The sequence below is a fragment of the Protomyctophum parallelum genome, assembly GCF_964188405.1.
Source record: "Protomyctophum parallelum genome assembly, chromosome: 23".
Taxonomy (NCBI): domain Eukaryota; kingdom Metazoa; phylum Chordata; class Actinopteri; order Myctophiformes; family Myctophidae; genus Protomyctophum; species Protomyctophum parallelum.
Window position 1 is genome coordinate 34,263,132 of NC_139715.1, and position 26,725 is coordinate 34,289,856.

Consider the following 26,725-nt stretch of genomic DNA (forward strand, 5'->3'; position numbering starts at 1 on the left):
ACAGATGGTGTTTGTGTGTGTGTTATATATATATATATATATATCACAGTCACAGACCCATAAGGGTCCATTTGGTTCCATTTGTACACACTCAGAGTTACAGACCTGTAAGGGTCCATTTGGTTCCATTTGTACACTCTCAGAGTCACAGACCTGTAAGGGTCCATTTGGTTCCATGTGTTTACACTCCAGAGTTACAGACCCGTAAGGGTCCATTTGGTTCCATGTGTTACACTCTCAGAGTTACAGACCCATAAGGGTCCATTTGGTTCCATTTGTACACTCTCAGAGTTACAGACCTGTAAGGGTCCCATTTGGTTCCATGTGTTACACTCTCAGAGTTACAGACCCCATAAGGGTCCATTTGGTTCCATGTGTTTACACTCTCAGAGTTACAGACCCGTAAGGGTCCTTTTGGTTCCATGTGTTTACACTCTCAGAGTTCAGACCCATAAGGGTCCATCTGGTTCCATGTGTTACACTCTCAGAGTTACAGACCCATAAGGGTCCCATTTGGTTCCATTTGTACACTCTCAGAGTTACAGACCCATAAGGGGTCCATCTGGTTCCCATTTGTACACTCTCAGAGTTACAGACCCATAAGGGTCCATTTGGTTCCATTTGTACACTCTCAGAGTTACAGACCCATAAGGGTCCATCTGGTTCCATTTGTACACTCTCAGAGTTACAGACCCATAAGGGTCCATTTGGTTCCATGTGTACACTCTCAGAGTTACAGACCCATAAGGGTCCATTTGGTTCCATTTGTACACTCTCAGAGTTACAGACCCATAAGGGTCCATTTGGTTCCATGTGTTACACTCTCAGAGTTACAGACCCATAAGGGTCCATTTGGTTCCATGTGTTACACTCTCAGAGTTACAGACCCATAAGGGTCCATTTGGTTCCATGTGTTACACTCTCAGAGTCACAGACCCATAAGGGTCCATTTGGTTCCATGTGTTACACTCTCAGAGTTACAGACCCATAAGGGTCCATTTGGTTCCATGTGTTACACTCTCAGAGTTACAGACCCATAAGGGTCCATTTGGTTCCCAACCCGAACTCCCTCAAGGACCCCCAGGGGTCCCGGGACCCCACTTTGGGAAACCCATGATCTACTACTACGGAGATCGGCTATTTTCCGATTGGCGTGAATACAAAGTGTGGTCCTAATACAGAGCCCCTGTGAGACAGCGGGTGTAACATAACTAGCTGCTTCAGAAAAAATAAAACATAAAAACATGTCCAAAAAGTACAGTATTTCCTCAGTTACAGTTACACCAAAGCATTACGTGCACTGCACACTATAGCCAAGAGGGACCCCCCCCCCCCCCCAACAAACACACACACACACACACACACACACACACACACACACACACACACACACACACACCACACACACACACACACACACACACACACAACACCCATCAGTAAATATAGTCTGTCGTCGAGTGGAAACTCATTAAGTCTTTTTTTCCGGGTTAAATTCAAAAGCATCGGAAAGTTCAATTTATCAGATCTGGATCCACGCTGACTGTCGATGCTTTTGTGTGACAGTACTGTGGCAGTGTAGTATGATATGATATGATATGATATGTACAGTAGTGTGATATATAGTGTAGTATGATCAAGTAAAAAAGACAAAAGATAGAATAGGGAGATAAGAGCTTTCTGTCCGACCGCAACAACATATTATAATTATATTATATATAATAATATGTTATATATTATTATCTGTACAGTTTGGGAGGAAAACAGCTGAGCATACTGTATGTGGCGAGGTCATTGTTGACACATGCAGTAGGGCTGCAACAGTGTTGGGGAAAAAAAGTACTAAAATTCAAAAGTCCAGAATTCAAGATGTACTTTCATGTGTAAAGGTCTACAAACGTATTGGTATATCAAAATGTACTTAACCCATTTTGGGGGCGGGAACCCCTTTTGGTGTCGGCATTCTGTTATGATTTAAAGCTATTTAAAAACAGCAGATCTACAAGCTCGTAGCGCGCCACCGAGTGGCGCGCTACGAGCTTGTAGGTCTGCTATTTTTTGAGAAATCGAAGAACGACTGACATAGAAACATATAATAGCTTTTTTGCAGAGAACTGTCAGGATGTAGAAGACTTTTTTTAGAATCTGATCTCAGGTCAGAATGGGAGAAAGTAGGCCTATACCAAAAGTAGAAAGTTCTTCAACTTTTCAAATGTATACAAATCTTTTTGAGGGGGGGGGGGGGGGGGGGGCTTTCTCCTTTTAGGAAGCAATGTTGCAATAATTACTGTCTCAACAACAGTACACAAACCTCAAACAACCACCACTTGACATTCTTGTAAATACAAACAGCTGCACCAAGAAATCATTCTGAAATCTGGACCCAATATAGGTAGCAGTGAGTGGTGGGAACCCATTCTGACCTGAGATCAGATTCATACGAGGTTTCCACTGGACTGACACACTGGTTCTGATTAACCCATTCTGACCTGAGATCAGATTCATACGAGGTTTCCACTGGACTGACACACTGGTTCTGATTAACCCATTCTGACCTGAGATCAGATTTAAAAAAATGTCAGTCTTTCTTCGATTTTTCAAAAATAGCAGATCTACAAGCTCGTAGCGTGCCACTCGGTGGCGCGCTATGAGCTTGTAGATCTGCTATTTTTCAATAGCTAAAGCATAACGTGATGCTAACACCAAAATGGGTTCCCGTTCAGAATGGGTATTAACTACTTAAGTAAAAGTATCAATATTGCAATAATAGCACTACTCTGTTACTGTTAAGTAAAAGTCAGGAATTCAAAATGTACTTAAAGTACCATGTTGGAAATAGCAGATCTACAAGCTCACAATGCGTTGCGAACTTGCCACGCTGTTAGCTTGTAGATCGACCAAAAGTAACCGCTAGTAGTAACTAAAGTAACTCTACAAAGTAGCGGAGTAAAAATACAATATTTGCCTCTTTGAGATGTACAGTGGAGTAGAAGTGTATAGGCCTACTGTAGAAGTACTGGAAACTGGAAATACTCAAGAAAAGTACAAATACCTCAAAATGTACTTTCCAGCAGATCTTTGCGTGCTTACCTATTGCGCCCTATATGCATTTGATGCATGTCTTTACCATAATTACTGTAAGCTATATACACCAGTAAGAGGTCCCGTGCACTGGCCATATATGGAGCGTGTCTTGAGTGTACAGGGTTTGATGAGGTCAGATCAACATAATGGAATGGCAGAACAGGTCAGCTCCATATATGGAGATCTAAGGGTGGCAGCGGTGGTCAGTCAACAGGCCCGTCTAGAGTTTAAATGGACAGGTATCAGTCAACAGGCCCGTCTAGAGTTTAAATGGACAGGTATCAGTCAACAGGCCCGTCTAGAGTTTAAATGGACAGGTATCAGTCAACAGGCCCGTCTATAGAGTTTGAATGGACAGGTATCAGTCAACAGGCCCGTCTAGAGTTTAAATGGACAGGTATCAGTCAACAGGCCCGTCTAGAGTTTAAATGGACAGGTGTCAGTCAACAGGCCCGTCTAGAGTTTAAAAGGACAGGTATCAGTCAACAGGCCCGTCTATAGAGTTTGAATGGACAGGTATCAGTCAACAGGCCCGTCTAGAGTTTAAATGGACAGGTGTCAGTCAACAGGCCCGTCTAGAGTTTAAAAGGACAGGTATCAGTCAACAGGCCCGTCTATAGAGTTTGAATGGACAGGTATCAGTCAACAGGCCCGTCTAGAGTTTAAATGGACAGGTATCAGTCAACAGGCCCGTCTAGAGTTTAAATGGACAGGTATCAGTCAACAGGCCCGTCTAGAGTTTGAATGGACAGGTATCAGTCAACAGGCCCGTCTAGAGTTTAAATGGACAGGTATCAGTCAACAGGCCCGTCTAGAGTTTAAATGGACAGGTATCAGTCAACATTTAAACTCTTTGTACTGTGAAAAACCTGGGCCAAAAAGGTTTGATAACCCCGGTACTTAAGTATATTTCCAGTACTATTTACTTCTCCTCTTTGAAAATGTCACGTTGCCATTATTCTATCTGAATCCATCTTTTTTCTTTTTTCTTCATAGTAGCCTGTGTGTGTCTGCCCTGTTTTACAGATTGATTTGTGGGCAATATACACATTTTATGGGTCAGCACCCATTCTGAACGGGGACCCATTTTGGTGTTAGCATCATGTCATGCTTTAGCTATTGAAAAATAGCAGATCTACAAGCTCATAGCGCGCCACCGAGTGGCGCGCTACGAGCTTGTAGATCTGCTATTTTTGAAAAATCAAAGAACTATACTGACATTTTTCAGAATCTGATCTCAGGTCAGAATGGGTTAATCAGACCAGTGTGTGTGTCCAGTGGAAAACCTCGTATGAATCTGATCTCAGGTCAGAATGGGTTAATCAGACCAGTGTGTGTGTCCAGTGGAAAACCTCGTATGAATCTGATCTCAGGTCAGAATGGGTTCATCAGAACCAGTGTGTGTGTCCAGTGGAAAACCTCGTATGAATCTGATCTCAGGTCAGAATGGGTTAATCAGAACCAGTGTGTGTGTCCAGTGGAAACCTCGTATGAATCTGATCTCAGGTCAGAATGGGTTAATCAGACCAGTGTGTGTGTGTGTCCAGTGGAAACCTCGTATGAATCTGATCTCAGGTCAGAATGGGTTAATCAGACCCAGTGTGTTGTCCAGTGGAAAACCTCGTATGAATCTGATCTCAGGTCAGAATGGGTTAATCAGACCAGTGTGTGTGTCCAGTGGAAACCTCGTATGAATCTGATCTCAGGTCAGAATGGGTTAATCAGACCAGTGTGTGTGTGTGTCCAGTGGAAAACCTTGTATGAATCTGATCTCAGGTCAGAATGGGTTCATCAGACCAGTGTGTGTGTGTCCAGTGGAAACCTCGTATGAATCTGATCTCAGGTCAGAATAGGTTAAGTACAGTATAGTTACCTTCCACCACTGCCCAGGGGTTCTCAAACTCTTTTGGCCCAGGTTTTTCACAGTACAGTACAGTACAGTACAGTACAGCACAGCACAGCACAGCACAGTACAGTACAGTACAGTACAGCACAGTACAGCACAGTACAGTACAGTACAGTCCCTCATCCATACAGTACGACCCTCATCCTCCTCCAACACTGACAAGCATACATGTAATAGTATAGGCAGGGACGGATTAACCCACCGAGGGCCCCTGGGTCGGTAATTTTTGCAGGGCCCCCATAGCGCGCGTACGCGCAAAAAAATTGTGTTTTTCCGTGTTTTTATCATCTTTTTGACCTAAATTTAACAAAATCAATGGCCAATGAAGGGCCCCAGGAGCCCTTTTCAGGGCGTCAAACCTAGTACCTTACGGTCCGATTTCCCTGAAGGGCCCCTGAGAGCCAAGGGCCCCTGGGCCACGGCCCCACTGGCCCAATGGCTAATTTGTCCCTGAGTATAGGCTACACATGTACTAAACATGTGTACATTCAGATGCCATTGGAAGCCTTTATATTAATCTCTCAATCAAAGACATTCAGACCCACGCTATGACTAAACAGAAACCAATGATTCTATTAAATATATTAGCCTGCTATTGGCCATGGAGAATCATAACCATTATGTGTCCAATAATGTACAGTAATTCAGTTATTCAAATGTAGGCCTATATAGCTGTGTGCAACATAATTATATATGATATGACAGTAACAGGATACACCTTTTAATTGGATAAGCATTATTGTAATGATGCAGCATTCATTAAAAAAAAACGTGTGGTTCTAAATTGACCCTATACAAGCCTGCACTAAACCCCAAGCGTTTAGGTTATAAACTGTTTTAAACACATATTTGTAACACTTTTTAAACGTGTCAGTGTTTAGATTATATACAGAAGAACATGTTTAATCGCCTGTAACACTTTTTAAACACATAAACGTGTTTAGTTTTTACAATCAAAGTCAGTCATTATTATAGGTGTTTAGAATTTGAACACTAGGGGCTGTATTTTGCGTGTCTTAAGCACCAGGTCTTATTCCCTAACTTGAGTAAACTAAAGACCTGGAGGCGTGATCAATGCTCTTTGGCCACTCAGAATAGCCAAATGGCAATGATCACGCCTCCAGGTCTTTAGTTTACTCAAGTTAGGGAATAAGACCTAGTACTTAAGACACGCAAAATACAGCCCTATGTGTTCTCGTGAGGTGTTTGAGTGAACTCGTGTTCTACTGTATTTTATGACCATTAATAAACACTTGGGCATTTTATTATTACACACATTGTGTTTAAGGTTTAAACGCGTCACATGTTCCAGGGATTTAACCCTTCAATGGAACCAAATTGTCCATTTATTTGGTTCCAACGCTGTCGCGGAACGGCCAGCTTGAAATGTAAAACTTTGTATCTCGAATTATAATAGAAATGAACATGGTTCCCACTTCTATAACTCCCCACATTAACCTGACGAGGCATGATCAATTTATTAAAAGTCCTATACACAACACACGACAGACATAAGCGTAACACACTTTATATAAATAATATTAAAAGCTCGTTTCAAAAACGGTGCCACATCGGCCGAAATGACGGTAAGTTTTTAGGGCATGCATTGCAGCAGCCGCCTATAATAAACAGCCTACGTACAATTAATCGAAAAACGCGACGCATTAAAATCAAGTCAGCCTAATTTCGGCGATGCATGCATGCATGCGTGCATCATGTGCATGCGTGCGTGCGTGTATCATGTGCATGCGTGCGTGACACGGATTCAACCTAAATGATAGGCTCACGTAGGCTACTGTATGTAAACTAAACTAAAAGCACATTTTATTAAAGGAAACCCGTTACCTTTCCAGGATCGATGGGTGAGCGGGCAGAGCAGTGGGGCAGTTTGCGGGAACTTTATGCTTTCTCTGTGCGGTTTGTTTTCCAGAACAACGTCCTTGTTTTGTTGTCGTTGTAGTGAGCGTTTAATCCACACAGCGAATCCAACGGCATTCAGCGGCAGTAAATAAGGCTGCTGCGGTAATGAGAGGGAGATGGCTTTAGGAATTGAATATGAGCTCTGCTGTCCACTCCTGAACAATGAGGAGGAGTGGGAAGTGTGTGTGTGTGTGTGTGTGTGTGTGTGTGTGTGTGTGTGTGTGTGTGTGTGTGTGTGTGAGACTGTGTGCGTGTGTGTGTCTGTGTGTGTGTGTGTGTGTGTGTGTGTGTGTGTGTGTGTGTGGGGGGGGGGGGGGGGGGGGTACAGTAATCAAATCGTCATTTCCTAGTACATTTTCACTTGTTCTGCGTTTTTGAGGTTATAATAATTGACAGATTGATTGGTTTTGTTAAAAAAGACAATTTTCAGCCTATTTTCTTTCTTTCTAGGTGGACTCATGGCTCTACAAGTTATTGCATTTCAATATTTTCCACTTCTATCCAGGTATAAATACACATTTAGTTTTTTAATGGTCAAGAAAACGTCAATCTCTCAAACGCACAGTTAGAGAGCTGGTAGTCATGTCAACACTGCCCTCTACAGGCAACGGACACCAAACACACCACAGCCATAATGGTGGTTTGGTTACCATGACTACAGCGTGGCGCTTCCCGGCTTTTAATGGCAGCTGTCATCGCAGTAGGTAGTTTCACTCAAAGGCTGGAGTTTGAATACATTTCCACGAAGGGCGGCACAAATATCAACAGTTTTAGGCATGTTTATTGTCTAGTGTTTGTTGTTTATAAGGATCCCCATTAGCTTTTTGCCTTGACTAAAGCTAGTCTTCCTGGGGTCCGACACAGACAAACATTTAACATTTAACAAAAGGCAATACTTACAATTGTTTACAAACACTATAACTCAAAATAAAACATAGTAAAATAAAATATAAAATAAGAAATAAAAAACATAGGAGAAATAAAAAAAAACAAAGAAAAACATATAGCAAAAATCACTTTCAACACATTATTATTATCTGAATTATTATTTTCCCAGGGTTACTGCAGTATGGTTTACATAAAAGGTGTTCTTTTAACTTGATTTTAAAGATGGATTTTGTATTTGTATTGGTTATACACTTTGGTAGTGCATTCCAACCTATTACTGCTCTGTAGATAATAGAAGATTTAAGAATATTTGTTCTTGGTTTAAGTTCCACCAAAACACCCCAACTGGCTTGTCTAGTCATATGGTTATGTTCGTCTCTTACATGTGTGGTGTCCAGTGTTGTTTTTGGCAGCAAATTTCTATTTTAGTTTTAGTCATTTAGTCTTTGGACTGAAACGTCATTTAGTTTTAGTCATTTAGTCTTTGGACTGAAACGTCATTTAGTTTTAGTCACATTTTAGTCACCTGGAAATGTCTTAGTGTTAGTCTAGTTTTAGTCGACTAAACGTCATAAGATTTTAGTTGACTAAATCTCACAGTTGATTTAGTCGACTAAAATGTATTTTGGCGTGTCTTGATGCCGTCGTATATAATGAGTGTTTTTACACTTTCTGAAAATAGCCGATCTACAAGCTCACAACACGTCGCAGCGCAACCAAAGTGTAAAATGACTTATACTGGATCTCTTGTCCACTAGTCCCTTCCTAACATTTCAGTCTAGTTTTTATTTGTCGACGAAATTGTCAGTATATTTAGTCTTAGTTTTAGTCATCGTATAGCTTCGTTTTTCATTTAGTTTCCATTTGTTTTTGTCAGTGAAAATAGGTAGTCAACGTACAGTCACCTTAAGAGATAGTTTTACTTAAAACATGACGCCTCGTGTAACACTGAAATCCCCCATGCAGCAAGTACTTAATGAAAGCAGAAGGTCAGATATGGCATTTATATATCATGATTCCTCCGTTTCACATGCAGGGACACAGAGCTTATAAGACTTTTTATTCTTTTATTTAGTGGGGTTTGCAGTCATTTCTGCCATTTCCCACCTGATGTTGTGACAATTCTGACGCTATGAGCTTGTAGATCTGCTATTTTTCAATAGCTATAAAGCACCAAAATGGGTTCCCGCCCCAAAATGTGCTGCACAAGGTGCCCTTTTTTTCACTTGAGCACCTGCCCCTCTAAATGTCTGTGCACGCCACTGCCCTGAGGTGAAAACAGACCCTATATGGTCATTCATTAGATCTTTGTGTTTCTGACAAGATTATTGTCCACTCATTTTGTGTGTCTGTCGGTGATAAAAATTTAATTTTGTCAAAAATGTCCACCACAATTAAAAGGACGGGAACCCCTTTTGGTGTTTTAAGATTTTAAGATAGTTTTTTTTCCCCGTTTTAAATCTTTGAATGTATATTCTTTCAGAATGTTTTTTTTTTTTTTTTTTAGCTAAAAACATGCTTCTGAGGGGTTCCTGGAATAACATATTTTCTGATTGGGGTATAGGTGACCAATCCCAAATAATTGTGGGGGTCCTTGACGAAATATTGACCACCCACCCACCTATGGGTTAACCCATTTTGGTGTTTTAAACATTATGTTATAATTTAGCTATTGAAAAATAGCAGATCTACAAGCTCATAGTGGCGCGCTACGAGCTTGTAGGGTCTGCTATTTTAGAAAAATCTTAAAAATTGTCGCGCAAATCTTTGAATATATAATTCTTTCAAAGTGAATGTTTTTATAAATCAGGTCTAAATGTGTTAAGGCAGCACGGAGATGCCCCCTGGTGTCGAGAATGAGAACAGTCGTCAACTTGCACTGGTATCAAGTGATTTTATTAATTAATTAAGTGCACAAAAAAAGGCATGACTATATAAGAACACTACTGCTATTTCACAGAGGTATAAACACAGCCATGTGACGTCGGAGCGATGGATGACTAAAGACACGATAGAAGCTACGCGCTAATACATAACAGAAACATTGAAAATCAATACGAATATATACATTCAGCAGCGACCACTTTAGAATGAAAGCAATGTTGCCTAATGATGTATTCATACTTTGCTGTCGTATACAACATGCCAAAAAAAAAAAAAAAAAAAAAAACATGGCAGCTATTTTGGCATGCCTTTGGTTGGATACAGGGGTGATGTTTCTGTTGAAAGCATTGGGTTGAATACAGGGGTGATGTTTCTGTTGAAAGCATTGGGTTGAATACAGGGGTGATGTTTCTGTTGAAAGCATTGGTTGGATACAGGGGTGATGTTTCTGTTGAAAGCAGTGGGTTGGATACAGGGGTGATGTTTCTGTTGAATACAGGGGTGATGTTTCTGTTGAAAGCAGTGGGTTGGATACAGGGGTGATGTTTCTGGTGAAAGCAGTGGGTTGGATACAGGGGTGATGTTTCTGTTGAAAGCATTGGGTTGAATACAGGGGTGATGTTTCTGTTGAAAGCATTGGGTTGAATACAGGGGTGATGTTTCTGTTGAATACAGGGGTGATGTTTCTGTTGAAAGCATTGGGTTGAATACAGGGGTGATGTTTCTGTTGAAAGCATTGGGTTGAATACAGGGGTGATGTTTCTGTTGAAAGCATTGGTTGAATACAGGGGTGATGTTTCTGTTGAAAGCATTGGTTGAATACAGGGGTGATGTTTCTGTTGAAAGCATTGGGTTGGATACAGGGGTGATGTTTCTGTTGAAAGCATTGGTTGGATACAGGGGTGATGTTTTTTACATTTCAAACAAACAAACAAAAAATAGCTCGTTTGGATTTCTCTCTATGGCAGAATCAGGTTTTTTCTGTTATGAAATATCATGAATAAAAACAAAAAAAAACAAACAAATTCAGACACTTTTCTAAATAATAATAATAATAAAAAGAGTGCCAAAAACCAAATTAACTTTCCATAAATCGAAAACTATATGTTTTAAGAATTATAGGGGAAAATAGGCGATCTTGCAAGCTCAAAACGCGTCACATCGCGAGGCGTTGTGAGCTTGTAAATCTGCTATTTTCACTATAGTTTCTGGGTCTCTCGAGAAAAAAAAGGTTTGGGAACCCCTGTCCTAGCCCCCCCCCCCCCCCTCATTCTTAACGATAACTGATATTGTTAAAGGTACAGTACCATGTGCTTAACTCTTAACCCATTCTGACCTGAGATCAGATTCATACGAGGTTTCCGCTGGGACACACACTGGTTCTGATTAACCCATTCTGACCTGAGATCAGATTCTAAAAATGTCAGTCGTTATTTGATTTTTTCAAAAATAGCAGACCTACAAGCTCGTAGCGCGCCACTCGGTGGCGCGATATGAGCTTGTAGGTCTTGTAGGCCAAACGCGCGTGCGATGAAAAACATTCACTTTCATGCGTTCTTAGACAAAATGACTGCCAGGCGGTGCGATTATGTCAAACAATGATCATTTAACCCATTCTGACCTGAGATCAGATTCTAAAAATGTTCTTCTACATCCTGACGGTTTCCTGAAAAAGCCTATGTTTCTATGTCGGTCGTTCTTCGATTTTTTTCTAAAAATAGCAGACCTACAAGCTCGTAGCGCGCCACTCGGTGGCGCGCTACGAGCTTGTAGATCTGCTGTTTTTCAATAGCTAAAGCATGACATGATGATGCTAACACCAAAATGGGTTCCCGCGCCAAAATGGGTTAAAAGCTACGCTAATGTCTCCGAAAGACCCAACTCAGTCTAAAGTCTAAAATCTATAAGTTCAATAAAAGTCTCGTCATAATATTAAGTATGAGACGCATTTATACAGTATAGGTTATTTATTTCATAAGTTATTTAATTTGAAGGGACACTAAATGAGCTAGTCTAAATGAACCGACAGCATGCTGATTCTCCCAGCTATATGGTTTCCTAATTAACTAACTAAAAAGCAGCAGGTTTAGCGAGCGCTTTGCTCCAAATATCCCAAAAGGAAAAAAAAGGCTTCCAAATATCTATTTCCTTTCACAGGAGGCAGTTATGGTGAGGGATAAGTGCACTGACCCATTCTGACCTGAGATCAGATTCTAAAAAAAAAATCTTCTACATCCTGACAGTTTTCCATTCTGACCTGAGATCAGATTTTTTTTTTTTTAAAGTCTTCTATGTCTTCGATTTTTCAAAAATAGCAGACCTACAAGCTCGTAGCGCGCCACTCGGTGGCGCGATATGAGCTTGTAGATCTGCTATTTTTCAATAGCTTAAAGCATAACATGATGCTGACACCAAAATGGGTTCCCGTTCAGAATGATGATGTAATAATGACGTCACTTCATAGGCAGGCTTGAAAGCTTGTAGAAGCTGAAGAAACGGAAAACACCACGTATTTCCAGTTATGCGAGTCAATAAATATGTAATTTGACCTGAAAAGTGTACATACACATATAACTAAAAATATAGTTTGTAGTGACACCGGGCTGGATTCAGAAAAGCACATGGTAGTAAATATTGAGTAGAGGCAGGGTGAAAGTGCTCTATAGAAGTGGCAGATCCAAGAGCTGTGGAACATTAGATGTAGGTTCACATGGACTGTGAGATCGGTGGAACATTAGGTAGGTTCACATGGACTGTGAGATCGGTGGAACATTAGGTAGGTTCACATGGACTGTGAGATCTGTGGAACATTAGGTATAGGTTCACATGGACTGTGAGATCGGTGGAACATTAGGTATAGGTTCACATGGACTGTGAGATCTGTGGAACATTAGGTATAGGTTCACATGGACTGTGAGATCTGTGGAACATTAGGTATAGGTTCACATGGACTGTGAGATCTGTGGAACATTAGGTAGGTTCACATGGACTGTGAGATCTGTGGAACATTAGGTAGGTTCACATGGACTGTGAGATCTGTGGAACATTAGGTGTAGGTTCACATGGACTGTGAGATCTGTGGAACATTAGGTATAGGTTCACATGGACTGTGAGATCTGTGGAACATTAGGTAGGTTCACATGGACTGTGAGATCAGTGGAACATTAGGTATAGGTTCACATGGACTGTGAGATCTGTGGAACATTAGATGTAGGTTCACATGGACTGTGAGATCTGTGGAACATTAAGTACAGTAGGTTCACATGGAATTAATTTTCTTTTTTCCAGTGAAAACGTCTCGCTGGTGATCTTTGACTTGAGCCTATCATTTGTACTCTTGTCGAACGACTGCCACGCTTGTAGAAGTGTTTTTTGTTTTTTAAACCCCATTTAGGCCTAATGTCGAAATTTAAAAGAAATGTCTTCTAAATCCTGACCGTTTTCTGAAATACCTATAGGCTATGTTTCTATGTCAGTGAGTGGCGCTCAATATTTCATGCCAAGGACCCCAAAACATGATATGTAATTGGCCGCCAATTTTTTATTCAAACTAAAGATGTGTGCCACATCTTCACGATTATTTCAAACATAGCAGATCCACAAGCTCATAGCGCGGGCGGCACTCGCACCTATGAGCTTGTAGATCTGCTGTTTTTCAAAAGCTAAAGTGTAACATAATGTTTATAACACCTAAAGGGGTTCCCGCACAGTATGGTCGGAGTACGTTTAACCCATTCTGACCTGAGATCAGATCCTATACATGTCTTCTGCATCCTGACAGTTTTCTGAAAAAGCTATGTTTCTATTTTAGTCGTTCTTCGATTAAAAAAAAAATAGCAGACCTACAAGCTCATAGCGCGCCACTCGGTGGCGCGCTATGAGCTTGTAGGTCTGCTATTTTTAAATAGCTAAAGCATAGCATGATGCTAACACCAGAAGGGGTTAATGTTTCAGGGCGAAAGGGCACAGCTACAGTCGGATGCTTTGCGTTTGTACTTTGAGCTAGCGTACTGTATATTACTGTATATATGCATTCTTTGGCACGGTTGTACAATCACGTAATTCCGGCTACAACGATGATGCCTTCATGAGAACACGACGCTTACAGATAATTCGCCACCGCCGGCGTTAACGTACAAGGAAAGGCTAAACAATTATGTGGGGTGAAAATATTGGGGCGATATTTACTGTACTGTACTGTACTGTACTGTACTGTACTGTACTGTACTGTACCGTAACGTCCCCCCAGAAACCAGAAGAAGTAGCACTTTTGGCTTTAGGGGAGAGGGACCACTCTATCGGCATCAGACAACAACTCTCTGCCGTTCAAAACAGTTTACAAATTATCCATCCAGAGACCCTAAGAAATCCTAAGTCCTAAATCCCATATATGTCAATGGGATTTGCCAGCAGATGTCACTGTTTTCACTGTGTTGCCTGTTTTCATTGTAGCTCAAAAGGCCCAAAAAACCCCAAAGAAAACTTCAGACCACAGAAAATCTACTGAATGTTCAAAGTTCAGGTTTTTGGGTGTAATTGAGGTCATAAAACCTAAAAGAAAAAAGAAAAAGAAATGAAAATGAATGTCATAAAACCTTTAAAAAAACAACACATGCACATTTTCTTTATCTGTTGACAGTGCGAAAAAAGAAAGTATTTATAAAAAAAAGATCTTGTGTCCCACTCGTGTGTATCGCAATTAAAAATCGCGTCGCACTGAATCAGCGAAACAATCGCAAAAATGTTTTTTTTTTCATTGTTTGTTTGCGTACACATCGTCGTGCAGGCATAGTGAAAATAGCTGGATATTAAACGTCTGGTAAACGTGAAACCAGACGTATACAGTACTGTTACTGTAAGTATAGGAGCTTTGTCACTGTTACCCAGACCGTGATAGGCTCCCTTGAGCGTAAGTACAGTATGGTCGGGAACCTTTTACCGTATTTAAAACGATTACGGTTCCTTAAACGATTCCCACGTAACGGTCCGATTCCTTAACGGTTCCTTTTAACGATTCCTTTAGGACGGTTCCAAATGGACTCTTAAGGCCTGTTCATAGTCTGGATTTAAGGTGGTGAGCTCACCACCGCTCCGGTGGTGAGCTGACCACCGCTCCGGTGGTGAGCTGACCACCGCTCCGGTGGTGAGGTGACCACCGCTCCGGTGGTGAGGTGACCACCGCTCCGGTGGTGAGGTGACCACCGCTCCGGTGGTGAGCTGACCACCGTTCCGGTGGTGAGGTGACCACCGCTCCGGTGGTGAGGTGACCACCGCTCCGGTGGTGAGCTGACCACCGTTCCGGTGGTGAGGTGACCAGAGAGAACAGAGAGAAGGGCTGGAGCGGTGGCGGTGGTTTGCTCTTCACCGCGGCTCAGTGACGTCATGTTGTAGTTCGGTGGTCACCTCAGTGACATCATGTTGTAGTTCGGTGGTCACCTCAGTGACGTCATGTTGTAGTTCGGTGGTCACCTCAGTGACATCATGTTGTAGTTTGGTGGTCACCTCAGTGATGTCATGTTGTAGTTCGGTGGTCACCTCAGTGACGTCATGTTGTAGTTCGGCGGTCACCTCAGTGACGTCATGTTGTAGTTTGGTGGTCACCTCAGTGACGTCATGTTGTAGTTCGGTGTTCACCTCAGTGACGTCATGTTGTAGTTCGGTGGTCACCTCAGTGATGTCATGTTGTAGTTCGGTGTGGTCACCTCAGTGACGTCATGTTGTAGTTTGGTGGTCACCTCAGTGACGTCATGTTGTAGTTCGGTGGTCACCTCAGTGACGTCATGTTGTAGTTCGGTGGTCACCTCAGTGACATCATGTTGTAGTTCGGTGGTCACCTCAGTGACGTCATGTTGTAGTTCGGTGTGGTCACCTCTGTGACATCATGTTGTAGTTCGGTGTGGTCACCTCAGTGACATCATGTTGTAGTTTGGTGGTCACCTCAGTGACGTCATGTTGTAGTTCGGTGTGGTCACCTCAGTGACGTCATGTTGTAGTTCGGTGGTCACCTCAGTGACATCATGTTGTAGTTCGGTGGTCACCTCAGTGACGTCATGTTGTAGTTCGGTGTGGTCACCTCAGTGACGTCATGTTGTAGTTCGGTGTGGTCACCTCAGTGACGTCATGTTGTAGTTCGGTGGTCACCTCAGTGACGTCATGTTGTAGTTCGGTGGTCACCTCAGTGACGTCATGTTGTAGTTCGGTGGTCACCTCAGTGACGTCATGTTGTAGTTCGGTGGTCACCTCAGTGACGTCATGTTGTAGTGCGGTGGTCACCTCAGTGACATCATGTTGTAGTTCGGTGGTCACCTCAGTGACGTCATGTTGTAGTTCGGTGTGGTCACCTCAGTGACGTCATGTTGTAGTTCGGTGGTCACCTCAGTGACGTCATGTTGTAGTTCGGTGGTCACCTCAGTGACATCATGTTGTAGTTCGGTGGTCACCTCAGTGACGTCATGTTGTAGTTCGGTGGTCACCTCAGTGACGTCATGTTGTAGTTCGGTGTGGTCACCTCTGTGACATCATGTTGTAGTTCGGTGTGGTCACCTCAGTGACATCATGTTGTAGTTTGGTGGTCACCTCAGTGACATCATGTTGTAGTTCGGTGGTTACCTCAGTGACGTCATGTTGTAGTTCGGTGTGGTCACCTCAGTGACGTCATGTTGTAGTTCGGTGGTCACCTCAGTGACGTCATGTTGTAGTTCGGTGGTCACCTCAGTGACGTCATGTTGTAGTTCGGTGGTCACCTCAGTGACGTCATGTTGTAGTTCGGTGGTCACCTCAGTGACGTCATGTTGTAGTTCGGTGGTCACCTCAGTGACGTCATGTTGTAGTGCGGTGGTCACCTCAGTGACATCATGTTGTAGTTCGGTGGTCACCTCAGTGACGTCATGTTGTAGTTCGGTGTGGTCACCTCAGTGACGTCATGTTGTAGTTCGGTGGTCACCTCAGTGACATCATGTTGTAGTTCGGTGGTCACCTCAGTGACGTCATGTTGTAGTTCGGTGTGGTCACCTCTGTGACATCATGTTGTAGTTCGGTGTGGTCACCTCAGTGACATCATGTTGTAGTTTGGTGGTCACCTCAGTGACATCATGTTGTAGTTCGGTGGTCACCTCAGTGACGTCATGTTGTAGTTCGGTGGTCACCTCAGTGACATCATGTTGTAGTTCGGTGGTCACCTCAGTGACGTCATGTTGTAGTTCGGTGGTCACCTCAGTGACGTCATGTTGTAGTTCGGTGGTCACCTCAGTGACATCATGTTGTAGTTCGGTGGTTACCTCAGTGACGTCATGTTGTAGTTCGGTGGTCACCTCAGTGACGTCATGTTGTAGTTCGGTGGTCACCTCAGTGACGTCATGTTGTAGTTCGGTGGTCACCTCAGTGACGTCATGTTGTAGTTCGGTGGTTACCTCAGTGACGTCATGTTGTAGTTCGGTGGTCACCTCAGTGACGTCATGTTGTAGTTCGGTGGTCACCTCAGTGACATCATGTTGTAGTTCGGTGGTCACCTCAGTGACATCATGTTGTAGTTCGGTGGTTACCTCAGTGACATCATGTTGTAGTTCGGTGGTTACCTCAGTGACGTCATGTTGTAGTTCGGTGGTCACCTCAGTGACATCATGTTGTAGTTCGGTGGTCACCTCAGTGACGTCATGTTGTAGTTCGGTGGTCACCTCAGTGACGTCATGTTGTAGTTCGGTGGTCACCTCAGTGACGTCATGTTGTAGTTCGGTGGTCACCTCAGTGACGTCATGTTGTAGTTGCGGTGGTCACCTCAGTGACGTCATGTTGTAGTTCGGTGGTCACCTCAGTGACGTCATGTTGTAGTTCGGTGGTCACCTCAGTGACGTCATGTTGTAGTTCGGTGTGGTCACCTCAGTGACGTCATGCTCTCAGCTCCTATTGGCCTGCAGCGGCCGCCGCCCCCCCTCGCCGCGCCCGTGCTTAGCGGCGGCGCTCCTCTTGGCCGCCCTCCCCCCCTTCTCCCCCCGCGCCTTGCGGAGGCGTCTGGGCGGCGGCGGCGTCGTCCCGTGGGACTCGCTGTCCTCCTGGGCGCTGGACCAGGACGGGTCCTCCTCGGGGATGTTGGCGATGCCGCCGCCGCCGTCCAGGAGGCTCCTCAGCGAGGAGGCGTCCTCGGGCGTGCAGGTGGCCGTGGTGCCGCTCTCGCTGCTGCTCAGGTCCGCCTCCTCGCCGCGGCCGCGGGGCGACGAGGAGGAGGAGGGCAGCGAGGAGGCGCGGGAGGAGGAGGAAGAGGAGGAGGAGGGGGGGGGGTGGGGGTGGGGCCGGTCGCGGTAGGCGTCGCGGAGGCTCTGTGGAGGCAGCGCCGACGAGGAGGAGGACTCGCTCATGTCCACGCCCGAGTCCAGGCTGGTGTCGTTGCTGCCGGGCCTCTCCCGCTGCCGGGGGCCCCCGTGCCCCCCCCCGTGGCCCCCCCCGTGCAGCTCGATGATGGAGTGGCGCACCTGGAAGTACAGTATACGTACAGTAAGTAAGACACCATCATCATCATTTTTTCGACCGCGGTCGAGATCATGGATTTCACAACGCCACGCATCCTTCAATAGCCCATCCCCAGTGATGACATCATGTGTCCCTATAGCGATGACATCATGTGTCCCCAGTGATGACATCATGTGTCCCTATAGCGATGACATCATGTGTCCCTAGAGATGACATCATGTGTCCCTATAGCGATGACATCATGTGTCCCTAGAGATGACATCATGTGTCCCTATAGCGATGACATCATGTGTCCCTAGAGATGACATCATGTGTCCCTATAGCGATGACATCATGTGTCCCTAGAGATGACATCATGTGTCTCTATGGATGACATCATCTAACCAGCAGTACATGGTCAGTGTTATTGTCAGGAACATCTAACCAGCAGTACATGGTCAGTGTTATATTGTCAGGAACATCTAACCAGCAGTACATGGTCAGTGTTATATTGTCAGGAACATCTAACCAGCAGTACATGGTCAGTGTTAGAGTCAGAAACATCTAACCAGCAGTACATGGTCAGTGTTATTGTCAGGAACATCTAACCAGCAGTACATGGTCAGTATTAGAGTCAGGAACATCTAACCAGCAGTACATGGTCAGTGTTAGAGTCAGAAACATCTAACCAGCAGTACATGGTCAGTGTTAGAGTCAGAAACATCTAACCAGCAGTACATGGTCAGTGTTAGAGTCAGAAACATCTAACCAGCAGTACATGGTCAGTGTTATTGTCAGAAACATCTAACCAGCAGTACATGGTCAGTGTTATTGTCAGGAACATCTAACCAGCAGTACATGGTCAGTGTTATTGTCAGGAACATCTAACCAGCAGTACATGGTCAGTGTTATTGTCAGGAACATCTAACCAGCAGTACATGGTCAGTGATATTGTCAGGAACATCTAACCAGCAGTACATGGTCAGGAACATTGTAAATTGTAATTCTGTTTATTTTAATGTAATCTAGAGTGAACGCACGGTTGTTATGCTTTAATGTATTTATTTTGTGATATCTGTAATGTTGTTCTTATTTCAATTTTTGTATGTATATTATTCTGTGAGGACCCCAGGAAGAATAGCTGTTGCCAGGTGTAACAGCTAATGGGGATCCTAAATAAACTAAACTAAACTAAACTAAACATCTAACCAGCAGAACATGGTAACCCTTTAGTTTACAGTGTTAGTGTTCTAGGAAACATCTAACCAGCAGTACATGGTAACCCTTTAGTTTTCAGTGTTAGTGTTCTATAGGAAACATCTAACCAGCAGTACATGGTAACCTTTAGTTTACAGTGTTAGTGTTCTAGGAAACATCTAACCAGCAGTACATGGTAACCTTTAGTTTACAGTGTTAGTGTTCTAGGAAACATCTAACCAGCAGAACATGGTAACCTTTAGTTTACAGTGTTAGTGTTCTATAGGAAACATCTAACCAGCAGTACATGGTAACCTTTAGTTTACAGTGTTAGTGTTCTAGGAAACATCTAACCAGCAGAACATGGTAACCTTTAGTTTACAGTGTTAGTGTTATAGGAAACATCTAACCAGCAGAACATGGTAACCTTTAGTTTACAGTGTTAGTGTTCTAGGAAACATCTAACCAGCAGTACATGGTAACCTTTAGTTTACAGTGTTAGTGTTCTATAGGAAACATCTAACCAGCAGAACATGGTAACCTTTAGTTTACAGTGTTAGTGTTCTATAGGAAACATCTAACCAGCAGTACATGGTAACCTTTAGTTTACAGTGTTAGTGTTCTAGGAAACATCTAACCAGCAGTACATGGTAACCTTTAGTTTACAGTGTTAGTGTTCTAGGAAACATCTAACCAGCAGTACATGGTAACCTTTAGTTTACAGTGTTAGTGTTCTATAGGAAACATCTAACCAGCAGTACATGGTAACCTTTAGTTTCCAGTGTTAGTGTTCTAGGAAACATCTAACCAGCAGTACATGGTAACCTTTAGTTTACAGTGTTAGTGTTCTAGGAAACATCTAACCAGCAGTACATGGTAACCTTTAGTTTACAGTGTTAGTGTTCTAGGAAACATCTAACCAGCAGTACATGGTAACCTTTAGTTTACAGTGTTAGCGTTCTATAGGAAACATCTAACCAGCAGTACATGGTAACCTTTAGTTTACAGTGTTAGTGTTCTAGGAAACATCTAACCAGCAGTACATGGTAACCTTTAGTTTACAGTGTTAGTGTTCTATAGGAAACATCTAACCAGCAGTACATGGTAACCTTTAGTTTCCAGTGTTAGTGTTCTAGGAAACATCTAACCAGCAGTACATGGTAACCTTTAGTTTACAGTGTTAGTGTTCTATAGGAAACATCTAACCAGCAGTACATGGTAACCTTTAGTTTACAGTGTTAGTGTTCTATAGGAAACATCTAACCAGCAGAACATGGTAACCTTTAGTTTTCAGTGTTAGTGTTCTAGGAAACATCTAACCAGCAGAACATGGTAACCTTTAGTTTACAGTGTTAGCGTTCTAGGAAACATCTAACCAGCAGTACATGGTAACCTTTAGTTTACAGTGTTAGCGTTCTATAGGAAACATCTAACCAGCAGTACATGGTAACCTTTAGTTTACAGTGTTAGTGTTCTATAGGAAACATCTAACCAGCAGTACATGGTAACCTTTAGTTTCCAGTGTTAGTGTTCTATAGGAAACATCTAACCAGCAGTACATGGTAACCTTTAGTTTACAGTGTTAGTGTTCTAGGAAACATCTAACCAGCAGTACATGGTAACCTTTAGTTTACAGTGTTAGTGTTCTAGGAAACATCTAACCAGCAGTACATGGTAACCTTTAGTTTCCAGTGTTAGTGTTCTATAGGAAACATCTAACCAGCAGAACATGGTAACCTTTAGTTTACAGTGTTAGTGTTCTATAGGAAACATCTAACCAGCAGAACATGGTAACCTTTAGTTTACAGTGTTAGTGTTCTAGGAAACATCTAACCAGCAGTACATGGTAACCTTTAGTTTACAGTGTTAGCGTTCTATAGGAAACATCTAACCAGCAGTACATGGTAACCTTTAGTTTACAGTGTTAGTGTTCTATAGGAAACATCTAACCAGCAGAACATGGTAACCTTTAGTTTACAGTGTTAGTGTTCTAGGAAACATCTAACCAGCAGTACATGGTAACCTTTAGTTTACAGTGTTAGTGTTCTAGGAAACATCTAACCAGCAGTACATGGTAACCTTTAGTTTACAGTGTTAGTGTTCTATAGGAAACATCTAACCAGCAGTACATGGTAACCTTTAGTTTACAGTGTTAGTGTTCTAGGAAACATCTAACCAGCAGAACATGGTAACCTTTAGTTTACAGTGTTAGTGTTCTAGGAAACATCTAACCAGCAGAACATGGTAACCTTTAGTTTACAGTGTTAGTGTTCTAGGAAACATCTAACCAGCAGTACATGGTAACCTTTAGTTTACAGTGTTAGTGTTCTATAGGAAACATCTAACCAGCAGTACATGGTAACCTTTAGTTTACAGTGTTAGTGTTCTATAGGAAACATCTAACCAGCAGTACATGGTAACCTTTAGTTTACAGTGTTAGTGTTCTATAGGAAACATCTAACCAGCAGTACATGGTAACCTTTAGTTTACAGTGTTAGTGTTCTAGGAAACATCTAACCAGCAGTACATGGTAACCTTTAGTTTACAGTGTTAGTGTTATAGGAAACATCTAACCAGCAGAACATGGTAACCTTTAGTTTACAGTGTTAGTGTTCTAGGAAACATCTAACCAGCAGTACGTGGTAACCTTTAGTTTACAGTGTTAGTGTTCTAGGAAACATCTAACCAGCAGAACATGGTAACCTTTAGTTTACAGTGTTAGTGTTCTAGGAAACATCTAACCAGCAGAACATGGTAACCTTTAGTTTACAGTGTTAGTGTTCTAGGAAACATCTAACCAGCAGTACATGGTAACCTTTAGTTTACAGTGTTAGTGTTCTAGGAAACATCTAACCAGCAGTACATGGTAACCTTTAGTTTACAGTGTTAGTGTTATAGGAAACATCTAACCAGCAGTACATGGTAACCTTTAGTTTACAGTGTTAGTGTTCTAGGAAACATCTAACCAGCAGTACATGGTAACCTTTAGTTTACAGTGTTAGTGTTCTAGGAAACATCTAACCAGCAGTACATGGTAAACTTTAGTTTACAGTGTTAGTGTTCTAGGAAACATCTAACCAGCAGTACATGGTAACCTTTAGTTTACAGTGTTAGTGTTCTAGGAAACATCTAACCAGCAGTACATGGTAACCTTTAGTTTACAGTGTTAGTGTTCTAGGAAACATCTAACCAGCAGTACATGGTAACCTTTAGTTTACAGTGTTAGTGTTCTAGGAAACATCTAACCAGCAGTACATGGTAACCTTTAGTTTTCAGTGTTCGTGTTCTATAGGAAACATCTAACCAGCAGTACATGGTAACCTTTAGTTTACAGTGTTAGTGTTCTAGGAAACATCTAACCAGCAGAACATGGTAACCTTTAGTTTACAGTGTTAGTGTTCTAGGAAACATCTAACCAGCAGTACATGGTAACCCTTTAGTTTCCAGTGTTAGTGTTCTAGGAAACATCTAACCAGCAGTACATGGTAACCTTTAGTTTACAGTGTTAGTGTTCTATAGGAAACATCTAACCAGCAGTACATGGTAACCTTTAGTTTCCAGTGTTAGTGTTCTATAGGAAACATCTAACCAGCAGTACATGGTAACCTTTAGTTTACAGTGTTAGTGTTCTAGGAAACATCTAACCAGCAGTACATGGTAACCTTTAGTTTACAGTGTTAGTGTTCTATAGGAAACATCTAACCAGCAGTACATGGTAACCTTTAGTTTACAGTGTTAGTGTTCTAGGAAACATCTAACCAGCAGTACATGGTAACCTTTAGTTTACAGTGTTAGTGTTCTAGGAAACATCTAACCAGCAGTACATGGTAACCTTTAGTTTACAGTGTTAGTGTTCTATAGGAAACATCTAACCAGCAGTACATGGTAACCTTTAGTTTACAGTGTTAGTGTTCTAGGAAACATCTAACCAGCAGTACATGGTAACCTTTAGTTTACAGTGTTAGTGTTCTAGGAAACATCTAACCAGCAGTACATGGTAACCTTTAGTTTCCAGTGTTAGTGTTCTATAGGAAACATCTAACCAGCAGTACATGGTAACCTTTAGTTTACAGTGTTAGTGTTCTATAGGAAACATCTAACCAGCAGTACATGGTAACCTTTAGTTTACAGTGTTAGTGTTCTATAGGAAACATCTAACCAGCAGTACATGGTAACCTTTAGTTTACAGTGTTAGTGTTCTATAGGAAACATCTAACCAGCAGAACATGGTAACCTTTAGTTTACAGTGTTAGTGTTCTATAGGAAACATCTAACCAGCAGTACATGGTAACCCTTTAGTTACCAGTGTTAGTGTTCTAGGAAACATCTAACCAGCAGTACATGGTAACCTTTAGTTTCCAGTGTTAGTGTTCTAGGAAACATCTAACCAGCAGTACATGGTAACCTTTAGTTTACAGTGTTAGTGTTCTAGGAAACATCTAACCAGCAGTACATGGTAACCTTTAGTTTACAGTGTTAGTGTTCTAGGAAACATCTAACCAGCAGTACATGGTAACCTTTAGTTTACAGTGTTAGTGTTCTAGGAAACATCTAACCAGCAGAACATGGTAACCTTTAGTTTACAGTGTTAGTGTTCTAGGAAACATCTAACCAGCAGTACATGGTAACCTTTAGTTTACAGTGTTAGCGTTCTAGGAAACATCTAACCAGCAGTGCATGGTAACCTTTAGTTTACAGTGTTAGTGTTCTATAGGAAACATCTAACCAGCAGTACATGGTAACCTTTAGTTTACAGTGTTAGTGTTCTAGGAAACATCTAACCAGCAGTACATGGTAACCTTTAGTTTACAGTGTTAGTGTTCTAGGAAACATCTAACCAGCAGAACATGGTAACCTTTAGTTTACAGTGTTAGTGTTCTAGGAAACATCTAACCAGCAGTACATGGTAACCTTTAGTTTCCAGTGTTAGTGTTCTAGGAAACATCTAACCAGCAGTACATGGTAACCTTTAGTTTACAGTGTTAGTGTTCTAGGAAACATCTAACCAGCAGTACATGGTAACCTTTAGTTTACAGTGTTAGTGTTCTATAGGAAACATCTAACCAGCAGTACATGGTAACCTTTAGTTTACAGTGTTAGTGTTCTAGGAAACATCTAACCAGCAGTACATGGTAACCTTTAGTTTACAGTGTTAGTGTTCTAGGAAACATCTAACCAGCAGAACATGGTAACCTTTAGTTTACAGTGTTAGTGTTCTAGGAAACATCTAACCAGCAGTACATGGTAACCTTTAGTTTACAGTGTTAGCGTTCTAGGAAACATCTAACCAGCAGTACATGGTAACCTTTAGTTTACAGTGTTAGTGTTCTAGGAAACATCTAACCAGCAGTACATGGTAACCTTTAGTTTACAGTGTTAGTGTTCTAGGAAACATCTAACCAGCAGTACGTGGTAACCTTTAGTTTACAGTGTTAGTGTTCTAGGAAACATCTAACCAGCAGTACATGGTAACCTTTAGTTTACAGTGTTAGTGTTCTATAGGAAACATCTAACCAGCAGTACATGGTAACCTTTAGTTTACAGTGTTAGTGTTCTAGGAAACATCTAACCAGCAGTACATGGTAACCTTTAGTTTACAGTGTTAGTGTTCTATAGGAAACATCTAACCAGCAGTACATGGTAACCTTTAGTTTACAGTGTTAGTCTTCTATAGGAAACATCTAACCAGCAGTACATGGTAACCTTTAGTTTACAGTGTTAGTGTTCTAGGAAACATCTAACCAGCAGTACATGGTAACCTTTAGTTTACAGTGTTAGTGTTCTAGGAAACATCTAACCAGCAGTACATGGTAACCTTTAGTTTACAGTGTTAGTGTTCTAGGAAACATCTAACCAGCAGTACATGGTAACCTTTAGTTTACAGTGTTAGTGTTCTATAGGAAACATCTAACCAGCAGTACATGGTAACCTTTAGTTTACAGTGTTAGTGTTCTATAGGAAACATCTAACCAGCAGAACATGGTAACCTTTAGTTTACAGTGTTAGTGTTCTAGGAAACATCTAACCAGCAGTACATGGTCAGTGTTAGAGTCAGAAACATCTAACCAGCAGTACATGGTCAGTGTTATTGTCAGGAACATCTAACCAGCAGTACATGGTCAGTGTTAGAGTCAGAAACATCTAACCAGCAGTACATGGTCAGTGTTAGAGTCAGAAACATCTAACCAGCAGTACATGGTCAGTGTTATTGTCAGAAACATCTAACCAGCAGTACATGGTCAGTGTTATTGTCAGGAACATCTAACCAGCAGTACATGGTCAGTGTTATTGTCAGAAACATCTAACCAGCAGTACATGGTCAGTGTTAGAGTCAGAAACATCTAACCAGCAGTACATGGTCAGTGTTAGAGTCAGAAACATCTAACCAGCAGTACATGGTCAGTGTTAGAGTCAGGAACATCTAACCAGCAGTACATGGTCAGTGTTAGAGTCAGAAACATCTAACCAGCAGTACATGGTCAGTGTTAGAGTCAGAAACATCTAACCAGCAGTACATGGTCAGTGTTAGAGTCAGAAACATCTAACCAGCAGTACATGGTCAGTGTTATTGTCAGGAACATCTAACCAGCAGTACATGGTCAGTGTTATTGTCAGAAACATCTAACCAGCAGTACATGGTCAGTGTTAGAGTCAGGAACATCTAACCAGCAGTACATGGTCAGTGTTAGAGTCAGGAACATCTAACCAGCAGTACATGGTCAGTGTTATTGTCAGGAACATCTAACCAGCAGTACATGGTCAGTGTTATTGTCAGAAACATCTAACCAGCAGTACATGGTCAGTGTTAGAGTCAGGAACATCTAACCAGCAGTACATGGTCAGTGTTATTGTCAGAAACATCTAACCAGCAGTACATGATCAGTGTTAGAGTCAGAAACATCTAACCAGCAGTACATGGTCAGTGTTAGTCAGAAACATCTAACCAGCAGTACATGGTCAGTGTTAGAGTCAGAAACATCTAACCAGCAGTACATGGTCAGTGTTAGAGTCAGAAACATCTAACCAGCAGTACATGGTCAGTGTTATTGTCAGAAACATCTAACCAGCAGTACATGGTCAGTATTAGAGTCAGAAACATCTAACCAGCAGTACATGGTCAGTGTTATTGTCAGAAACATCTAACCAGCAGTACATGGTCAGTGTTAGAGTCAGGAACATCTAACCAGCAGTACATGGTCAGTGTTAGAGTCAGAAACATCTAACCAGCAGTACATGGTCAGTATTAGAGTCAGAAACATCTAACCAGCAGTACATGGTCAGTGTTAGAGTCAGGAACATCTATCCAGCAGTACATGGTCAGTGTTATTGTCAGGAACATCTAACCAGCAGTACATGGTCAGTGTTATTGTCAGAAACATCTAACCAGCAGTACATGGTCAGTGT

General features: G+C 42.1%; 2 protein-coding genes across 2 annotated transcripts in view; both read right to left on the reverse strand.

The window, feature by feature from the left end:
- LOC310854247 (calcitonin gene-related peptide type 1 receptor-like) overlaps positions 1–6,989 on the reverse strand; it is a 42,184-nt gene extending 35,195 nt beyond the window's left edge. Inside the window, exon 1 of the mRNA XM_083758822.1 lies at positions 6,836–6,989. The gene's annotated coding sequence lies outside the window, so the exon portion shown is untranslated. The remainder of the gene's footprint in view (positions 1–6,835) is intronic.
- A 10,585-nt stretch (positions 6,990–17,574) lies between these two features.
- fam171b (family with sequence similarity 171 member B) overlaps positions 17,575–26,725 on the reverse strand; it is a gene marked incomplete at both ends in the record, with an annotated part of 63,133 nt that continues 53,982 nt past the window's right edge. Inside the window, 2 exons of the mRNA XM_083758516.1 lie at positions 17,575–17,920; positions 17,969–18,147. Of these exons, the coding sequence (XP_083614642.1) occupies positions 17,575–17,920; positions 17,969–18,147 (525 nt within the window). The remainder of the gene's footprint in view (positions 17,921–17,968; positions 18,148–26,725) is intronic.